At 37.3% G+C, this 10,372-nt stretch overlaps 1 protein-coding gene across 3 annotated transcripts; it reads left to right on the top strand.

Annotated features, from left to right (window-relative positions):
* The first annotated feature begins 2,568 nt into the window (after positions 1–2,568).
* LOC132068748 (uncharacterized) lies at positions 2,569–6,494 on the top strand. Of its 3 annotated transcripts, XM_059462439.1 has the most exons (5): positions 2,569–3,822; positions 3,932–4,079; positions 4,692–5,604; positions 5,782–5,894; positions 5,997–6,494. In XM_059462439.1, exons 3-5 carry the CDS (start codon positions 5,530–5,532, stop codon positions 6,412–6,414), a joined length of 606 nt encoding a protein of 201 aa, XP_059318422.1. In that variant the 5' UTR covers positions 2,569–3,822; positions 3,932–4,079; positions 4,692–5,529; the 3' UTR covers positions 6,415–6,494. The 3 variants fall into 3 exon arrangements, with proteins under 3 accessions (XP_059318422.1, XP_059318424.1, XP_059318423.1); XM_059462441.1 differs by having other exon boundaries at positions 2,575–3,822; positions 5,782–6,494; XM_059462440.1 differs by lacking the exons at positions 2,569–3,822; positions 3,932–4,079 and having other exon boundaries at positions 4,537–5,604.
* Positions 6,495–10,372: the final 3,878 nt, after the last annotated feature.

Here is a 10,372-nt window from a genome sequence, read left to right as displayed (position 1 = left end):
TTGTCATATTTGTGATTGTATGTTCTCATCGCTCCTAAATACTCGTTTGAAAGTGGAAAAGAGCTAAACACTGAGTCTTTATTGCTTAACTTGAATTCTTATGGTTGTGCATGTCATTATCATGCTTTACATAGTATCTCATGTGCTTTTGAGGATATATTTGTGATGTCTGAAGGGAAATGATTTCGGACGGAGTGATGATGATATTTTGGGCTAGATTAGCTATATGATAGGTAATGTGGGCCTAAGGGCCGAGTATTGTGGTTTTGAGCCTACGGGGCTGAGTACAGATATTGGAAACCCAAAATGGCTGAGACCCAATGTGATCTAAGAATGCCGGGTTGGTATATGGACCTCGCGAGTGCCCCATGGGTCACATCTTATTGGTTTCCTTGTGTGTGTATGTCTTTTTTTGCTTGGTTGTTTGATTTGCCTTAATTTCCCTTTGATGCTTGATGGACTTGAGGATTAGAAGCTTCACATAGGCTTATAACCTGAGATTATTGTGATTTATTGTGACTATTATTACTGTGGACTAATAGCAGTTAAGTATAGTGGTAGAAATCGTAGGCCAACCCTCATCTCTGTTTTCGTTATGGTCAGTCGACGATACAGCTGAGTACCCGCAGTTTTTGTACTCACGCTACATTTGCTGCACTCTTTTTGGTGTGCAAATTCTGTGCCTAGTATCAGTTGTTCACGTGACTACTCGGCTGCTCGTTGAGGAGGTTGTTCCGGAGGGTTCGGGGTGAGCTACATGCCGATCCGTAGCACCGGATCCTCTCCATCAATTTTTATTTCCTATCTTTTCATTTCAGACAGCATTTGAGTACCATTTCAGACTTGTATCGCAACTTAGGAGTTTTTGTACTAGTGACACCAGATTTTGGGGGTTGTATTACTTATTCAGTATGACTGTGCTATTAATGATATTTCAAGACTATGAATTGACTTGTATGATAATTTCGCATGATTAACCATCTTTTTGTAAATTTTGAATTGTGGATGACTTACTAACTTGGGGATGCTAGTGAAGCGGCTTATTAAAATGGGTAGTGACATTACAATCGAAGAATATATGTTAGGATGGTTTCTTGGAAGATTTAACTTATGGTGACAAAAAAGTCTCATAATTAGAAATGGTGAAAAGTTTGACCAGCCAAGGTCAAACTTGTCTTAAAAATGTGATTAACTTAAATTGGGACTGAATTATAATTTTTAAAACTTATAATCTTTTACAAAATACACAAAAGCCTATACACATTATACAAAAACATCTTCCAACCCACACACATTATACAAAAACTCCTTCCAACCCACTTCCCCCCACGACCCCAACTACTTGTTCATTTTATTTTTAAAAAAAAAGCAGTTCCTAGTTCGTCTCTGTCTCTCTCCGTTGCTGCTGTAAAAAATCGGCGACCACCATTGTTGCTGCTCGTTCCTCTCTCTCCATTCTTGCCGCCGTCGTCGTTCTTCTCTCTCTCTCCATTGCCATTGCTTCTCTATTCATTCTCAGGTAAACTTTTTTTTTTTACTTTGTTCAAAAGTTAGGGTTTTGAAATCAGAGTGTGAAAATGATGATTTTGGTTAGTGAAGATGAAGAAGAGCACGGGTTTTTCTTGAATGTTATTTGTTTTGTTGTAGTTTCGTGTATTTGTTGCACTTGTTGGGGTTTGTGAGTTTGTAAATAGTGGTTGTGGTTGTGAAATTATGGTTTTGGTGCTGTTTTTATTCTTCTTCTCCTTGTTGTTTCGAAAAAAAAAGGCTTGCAATTTTGTTGATGTTTTCCAACAACTGAGGTTACCTGTTGCAGCAAATTCAGCACTTGTTTGACAGTTGCAAACATCTGCTGAGGTTGCATGGTTTGGTGTATTTTGTTTAAGTTGTGAGTGAGATTTGTGATGGTTGTGTGTTTATAATGAAATATAGATGTTTTGTAGTTAAATTTAGATGTTTTTGCTATTGTTGTTGTTGCTGTTGCAGCAAATTCAGCACTTGTTTGACAGTTGCAAACATCTGCTGAGGTTGCATGGTTAAAAAAAACCCTATTTGGTGTATTTTGTTTAAGTTGTGAGTGAGATTTGTGATGGTTGTGTGTTTGTAGTGAAATATAGATGTTTTGTAGTTAAATTTAGATGTTTTTGGTGTTGTTGTTGCTGTCATGCTATGGTTTAGGAAAAGTTTTGATTTTATCCAACAGAATGGATAAAATCAAAACAATTGTTGAGGTTTTTGCAAAGAATCGAAGCAGCTTGTTGTAGCATATTAACAATTGTTGTAAAAAATCAAAAAAGCTTGCTAAGTGTTGCTACGTTTTTCTATTTCCAAGATTAAGATTCTCGCTACAATAAGTAATAAGTTATTGCAAAATTTTTCGTATTTTGTTGCAACATATTCTTAATCTGTTGCAACAATTGATTACTTGTTGCAACATATTCCTTTTCCCTTTTTACTTTGAATGTTGCACTAATCAATTAAAACTGTTTTTCTATCTCCTGTGTGTAGATAAAATGGCTCCAGTTAAAAAAAAAAAAAAAAGAGAAACCAACTGAGGGAGAAAGTAGTAAAAGAGCTAAGGTGCAAACACCATTAGATAAACTTGTGACTGCTATTTGTCAATCAACAAATGAGGAAAGAGTTAGTGAAACTGGGGCTTCAAAAAGAGAGGAAACCCACGAAACCTCTATTGGGCATGAAGAAGAAAGTGATAAAAATGAACAAAGTGAAGAAACTAGAGAAGAAAGTGAAAAAGATGATGAAAAATCTGCTGAAGGAGATGAAGAAAATGAAGAAAATGCTGAAGGAGATGAAGAAGAAGGAGATGAAGAAGAAGTAGGTGAAGAAGAAGGAGATGAAGAAGAAGGAGATGAAGGGGATGAAGGAGCTGAAGGGGATGAAGGAGGTGAAGAAGATGCAGAAACTGAAAATGGTAATGAAGAAGAAGAAGAATCAACAGATCAGACCTTAGCCGAGTTAAGAAGAAAAAGGAAACATAATGTGGATGCCAATCTTGTTGAGTCTTCTAGTATTGCCACATATCCCAATAGACCTTCGATTGAGGAGGTCGTCAAGAGTTTCAGCATTGAAAAGTACGGCGTGACGATGCCGCTGAATGGAAATAAGGATTTGTCCGGTGATTTTGTGGTTAGATCAAGCATGGGCAAGGGCTTTGACACCTTCAGGGGCATTCTCCGGTAGCAGGGGTTAGAGAATTTCTTTACGGCTAGCTGCTATGGGCTCTATTTAGATTTGCCTGAAGATAGCGATGCCCGATTTCAAATGACAATGGTTTCTGAGCTTTTGAAGCGTAGGATTATTTGTGATAGAAAGGATGAGATTTGGATCAATTACTGTGGCATGCCGGTTTGCTTTGGCATGAAGGAGTTTGCCATAGTTACCGGATTGAGATGTTATCCTTGCGATCCTCTTCCTACTGTTGTATTAACTAAGCCAGCCCGGACTCCCAAGGCAGCCAAGAAAGCAAAGGGTTCCAAAGCTAAGAATGATGTCTCTTTGGTAAACTTAGTGGGAAAGAGCTACATTCAAAAGAAATTGTTGCAATATTTGGAGTCCAAAACTTTGTTAAAAAAGCACAAGGAGGCACTATGCTTAGTTTGGTTTGTGCACAGTGTTCTTTGGGCAAGAGACGTAAACTACAACATACCGCTTGGATTGATTAAACTTGCTGAGGACTATGATGCCTTCAACAACTATGCCTGGGGTTTTAAAAGCTTTAGCTTGATTGTTGAATATTTGATGAAGGATTTGAAGCCAACGGGGAAGACACAAAACCTATATGGCTTCCCTTGGGCTTTCATGGTAAATTTTCTTCAATGTTTTATTATTTTTTTTTTTTTTTTTTTTTTTTTTTTTTTTTTTTGGTATTTCAATCACTATTTTGATTTTTGATGGCATCTTTTTTTTCTAGGCTTGGGCATTTGAAGCCATTCCTCACCTCGCACCATCAAGTCAAGGAATACTCCAAAGAAGTTACCTATTCAAGAATTCTTAGATGACTCACTGCTAGGAACAACACAAAATTGAGTGTTGACCTTTTCAACCCCCCTAAGGAAGCTGTAAGCATTAGAACACAACAGATGACTAGTTGTTGCAACAACTTTATAATCTGCTGCAACAACAAATGCATTTGTTGCAACAAGTTATGCATCTGTTGGAAAATGTCCAACAGATGATTAACCTATTGCAACAAGTCACCCAACAGATGAATCGGTTATAACATGCAATTAGTTTTTTACAACAGATGATTAACCAGCTGCAACAAGTTACCCATCTGTTAGAAAATGTCAAACAGATGATAAACTTGCTACAACAAGTTGCCAATCTGTTGGACAATTTCCAACAAGTACCACAGTTGTTGCAACATATCACTTTATTTGCTAATTTGATAACTTCTGAATCTGTTACAGTAAGTTTTTACAACAAGTACAATAATTTTGCAACAAATCACTAATCCGTTGTACAATATCCAATGATGATCAACTTTGCAACAAGTTACCCTATCCGTTGAAAATTTCAACAGATGAGATACCTGCTGCAACAAGTTACCTATCTGTTGGACATTGTCCAACAGATGTGTAACCTTTTGCAACAACCTGATAACTTGTTTTAAATAGGTTTTGCTTTTTATGATTTAGCACCATTATGATATATCTACTTTCTTGTTGTAGGTTGTGAACCCATGGCTTGTCCCAACAATAAGAGAGTTGGAGATGCCATGCCTTGTCACCTTTGTGCCCATAGAATCTGTGCCTGACAGATTGATTGATGGGTTCAAAGGGGAATTGGCTGGAGTGACAGCCATCACTAGGGTTGATGATGTTGTAGCTGGTGGTGGTGGTCATGTTGTTGTTGGTGCTGGTGGTGATGTTGCTGTTGATGATGTTGGTGGTGTTGATGCTGTTGGTGGTGTTGTTCAGCCTGTTGATGTTGTTGTTGTTGTTGGTGGTGGTGGTGGTGATGTCCCAGCAAGTATTGCTGGGGAAAAATTAAGAGATGATGATGCTAATATTGGTGGATTTACTCTAGTTGCTGGATTTAGTGATTTTTTCGGATTTGGTGGTAATTTTAGTGCTGGTGGATTGAGTGGTAGAAGATTTACTAATGTTAGTGCCGGTACCTCTAAGGTGCCCTCATGTGCTTGTGAGTGCACCACTTGCAAGGACAAAATGGATAATTTGATTAGAAAGGTGGAGGAATTGGTACAGCCCAAGAAGCCACAAGCACTTCTATCCAGAGGTTGATATCCAAGAGGGGTATCAATCCATCAAAGAATCTTTCCTCACCTTATACTCCTGTTCATGTTCGGAGGAGGGCAAAGCAATTGCCAAGGCACTTGCATCAGTTAGATCAAGAAAATGTTGCGTTACTCCCAGTAAGTCAATTGAGACTCCTCTTCTTGATGTTGGGCCAAAAGTGCTAAAGAAGGTGGACATTTTCAAGCCTGTACATGCCCAAAGAAAGAAAAAGGTTGAGACTACAATCAAGTCCAAAAAGAGTGGGAAAATCATGTACTCAATGCATGAATTTGGAGCAGCAGACTTAAAGGCTTTGACAAGCATGAAAATTTGGTGGGAGGATTGGGTAAGTTTCAACACTTGTATATATCTATCTAATTCAGTATGTTGTTGCAACAAGTAGATAATCTGTTGCAACAAGTAGATAATCTGTTGCAACAAGTTAACTAGCTGTTGCAACAAGTAGATAATCTGTTGAATCTGTTGCAGCAAGTAACTAACTGTTTTACTACTTTTACTTTAGTATGTAGATGAAGTCCTTCTTCTAATGCGTATGAGGCAAATCAATTTCCCGGAGTACTACGATTCCACTGACATAATCCTGGACCTCAACTTTTACAACAACATGTCCAAAAGGTAGTCAGAATTGACAAAAGAGAGTACAGTTCCGAATGACGAGCCTCTGAAGGTTAGACTTGCTGAATTCAAGTGGGATGATGATATGGTCGATTATTGTAGGGGTGTTAGACCCTACCCGGGTGGCTGCTCGTGGGCTGGTGCAAAAAGGGTTTTAACAGTGATGAATATTAATGTCACATATTTTGTCACTCTTGAGTTCATGGTTGAAGAGGGAGTGGTAAATGTGTATGACTGCAATGTCCCTGTCTACGAAGAATCTGATTTCTTTTGTTTCATGGAGCCGGTAATGGAATTGTGGCCCAAGTTATTGCAACAGAGTGGCATGTTCGCACACTTGCCTGCAAAGTTACTCAATGAATCGTGGGAATTCAAGAGGCTACAGAATCTCCCCCGCAATGTCACTAGTAGGGCATGTGGTTCGTGGTCAATTGCTTTTATGGAGGCTTTGCTTACCGGCACAACTGTGACAAAATCCGAAAGTCTAATCAGCGACAACTCAATTGGGAGGATGCAATAGAGATGGGCATTAGGTGCCATTGAAAAGGTGTTGGAGCCCTAAGATGGGTTGATAAACAGTTTATTGATTTTGCGTTTTTTGGAGCCAAAATATAGCCTGTTGAACAATTTAAGTATCTATTAGGAGTTTTTTTTTATGACATTATGTAATTTAAGTATATATTAGGTGTTCAGTACTTTTCTAAGACATTTTGTTAAGTATATATTAGGTGTTCATTATTTAAGTTGTGTTCAATACATTATGTTCAGTAGTTCCAGTAGTTTTAAACAAGTCACAAAATCTGTTTGTTGAAGAAGTTGCAACAAGTTGATAATTTGCAACAAGTTTGTAATATGTTGCAACGGTTGAGTAAGTTGTTGCAACAAGTTGGTAATGTAATCGATTGTTGCAACAAGATGTACATCTTTTTGTAGATGGTTCGGTTGTTGCAACATATGGGTCGGCTTGTTGCGAGTAGAAATCTAATCTGATTGTTGAAGAAGTTGCAACAACTAACCCAGTTGTTGCAACAAGTTTGTAATCGTTACAACGGATGATCGGGTTCAACTTACTCATTTTGCAACATATGGGTCCATTTGTTGCAACATATGGGTTAGTTGTTGCGATAAATCTAATTACAAGTTGAATGAAGTTGCAACAAGTTGATAATCTGTTGCAACAAGTTTCTGATCTGTTGCAACAGATGATTCAGTTGTTGCAACAAATCTTCCAGCTATTGAAGAAATTGCAACAGATGGGTTAGTTGTTACAACAAATTGGTAATATGTTGCAACAAGTGCATTATTTGTTGCAACGGATGAGTAACCTGTTTAAACTAAGAACATTTAGTAAACAATAAATATCATTAGTTTTCTTTGTTGCAATCAAGTAGTTCTCATTAAATTTCTCCAATGATCGCTCGATTTGGAAAGTATACGCTTTGTTGATCATAAACAAAATATATATAGAAAACATTTAGTAAACAATAAATATCATTGGTTTTCTTTGTTTACACCTAAATATGGGCGAATCAAGTAGTTCTCATCAAATTTCTCCAACGATCGCTCGATTTGGGAAGTATACGCTTTGTTGATCATACATCCTGACTCAGAATACCATCAAATTGGTTAGGAACATTTAGTAAACAATAAATATCATTGGTTTTCTTTGTTTACACCTAAATATGGGCGAATCAAGTAGTTCTCATCAAATTACACCAACGATCGCTCGATTTGGGAAGTATACGCTTTGTTGATCATACATCCTGACTCAGAATACCATCAAATTGGTTAGGAACATATAGTAAACAATAAATATCATTGGTTTTCTTTGTTTACACCTAAATATGGGCGAATCAAGTAGTTCTCATCAAATTACACCAACGATCGCTCAATTTGGGAAGTATACGCTTTGTTGATCATACATCCTGACTCAAAATATCATAAAATTAGTTAGGAACATATAGTAAACAATAAATATCATTGGTTTTCTTTGTTTACACCTAAATATGGGTGCATCAAGTAGTTCTTATCAAATTACTCCAACGATCGCTCGATTTGGGGAGTATACGCTTAGAATTTCCTATCAAATCAATGAGATTACCGTCTAATCCATTAAGGATGTTAGTAGATAAATATATTGATCACTAAATATCATTGAATCCCTTTGTTTAACACTAAATATCATTGGTTCTGTCTGTTAATAACTAAACATATGTGACTTATATCTAGTTGTTGCGTGACAATTTCATGATCTGTTAATGTTAGTAGATTACATAATTGTCTAAATAGAATTGAACAATTAACACTAAATATCAAAGTTCCCTCTGTTGCATAACGTTGCAACAAGTACATTATCTGCAGTAATTTCATAATCATAATCAATTACATGAGTTTTATAACCTGTTGCAACAAGTACACAATCTGTTGCAGCAATTGCATAACTTGTTGCAACAAGTACATAATCTGTTGCAGCAGGTAACATAGTTGAATCACTTGTTGGATGAAACAACTCATTCCATTTGTTGGATGAAACAAGTTAAGGAGTTTCTACAACAACTCATTCCATTTGTTGTAAAAACTCAAAACACTATATGAACTTACTGTAACAAGTCATGTCACTTGTTGAAAAACCAAGTTAAGTTAGTTGATACAACAAGTCCGATTACTGGTTGGCAAAATCCCAACAAGTTACACAGCTGTTGCAACAGAATTTTTACTTAGTGGAAACTGTTCAGAAATTGCAAAACCACAGAACATACATTGGTGATTTGAGCAAGATCAACATATCATTTAAACCAATTTTACTTGAAACAACATAAAAATGTCATAAAATCCAATTTTACAAACACAAACAATAGTAATTATTATTACAAGACATTGCAAATTTAACAACTATGGAACAATTTGGTTTGGGCATGTAGTTTTTTTATATGGCCAAGTTGTTTTGCATATGGAGCATTTGTTTTTCCTCGTTGCAAGTGATTCCCCGATTCCACGCCTCCTATTTGTCCGTCTTCTTCCCGGTTTGCTCGGATCAACATATGGAGGAGGTATTTCTCTCTCTAAAATCTCCATAGGAACTTCCCAAGATTCTTCAGAAGGCACGGGATTCATTTCCTTACGGATGCAATTATGTAATTCTCCACCCTGTAATATGGAGATGAGTAGTCATAAATCCGCCTTCCAAAGTCTTCACCATATTGGACTCGAAGCGCTGCCATAGCATGTGGGCAAGGTATTTTGGCCAGGTCAAAAACTCTACAAGTACAAGATCTTCTTTGCAGATCGACTTTTGCAACTGAACCGTGACCGATGACACTAGACTTGTAGTTGGCAATTTGATGGGCCAATAACTTATTACCCAAGTTGACAAATTTTGATTTTTTTTTTCCATTAAGGGAACAAAGATGGTTGGTGAGTCGATGAACTCCATATGCCTCTCATGAAATTTCTCAATAAACCTCCTGTTTATGGAATCAAATAGAGCAGTAATGGGAAATTCTCTTTCAACATTGAACATTGAGTTCACCGACTCAGCAACGTTTGTCATCATAAAATTATACCTGACAAAACAAATATATTAGTGTTGGAATAGGTGGTTGAGGCTCAGCTGTGTCAAAAATCACAACAAGTAACATATCTGCCGCAACAAGTTACCTATTAGTTGCAGCAGATATGTTACTTGTTAGAAACAGAAATGTGCAAATACCTATTTCCGGGGCAGAATGTCCTGCTCCATCTGTGGAATCCAGCACGTTCAAGATGTTCGGCGGCCCCAGGAACCAAATCTCTGATTTGATTGAAATGGTTATTGAAGACATCAACATTGTACGCTTTTGCTGCTTTATAAAATTGAGATACGATGTAGGGAAGACAATTGAAACCGCCTTTTTGATACTTGGATGTCTATCAGAAATTATGCACAACTCGGGGGTATCCTCTATATAGCTTCTCATTTGTTCAAAAAAATATTTGTATCAAGCATCACACTCCTTGTCCACTACACAAAATGCCACTGAAAAAATATGATTCTCCGCATCTTGTGCGACTGCTGACAACAACACTCCTTCGTACTTGCCTCTCAAAAATGTCCGATCGACAGCTATGACTTTTTTCATTTGCGCAAAACCAAAAATCCAAGCCTTATAGGCTATAAAAAAGTACTTGAACTTCCCATTTTCATCAACCTTCAATGCCGTCTTACTTCCTGGATTTGCAGAACGAAGCATATAAAGGTACGCATTAAGCACTGCATACCCGTGCTCATGTGTCCCCCTTGTCAAAGCCTTTGCAATCCCGATGCCCTTCCAGACCTTCCAATAACATACCTTACAACCCAAATCTGTACGGATTGATTGACTCATATCTTTTGTAGATGGGCCTTTACCGTAAGGAAACTTATCTTTGAAATATTCACCAATGACTTTCGCAGTAGCGTGTGGATTATGGCTCGTAATATGCTCAGAACCACATGTGTG

Source organism: Lycium ferocissimum, chromosome 8 (assembly GCF_029784015.1).
Source record: "Lycium ferocissimum isolate CSIRO_LF1 chromosome 8, AGI_CSIRO_Lferr_CH_V1, whole genome shotgun sequence".
NCBI classification, from domain to species: Eukaryota; Viridiplantae; Streptophyta; class Magnoliopsida; order Solanales; family Solanaceae; genus Lycium; species Lycium ferocissimum.
This window is presented reverse-complemented; position numbering and strand designations above follow the sequence as displayed.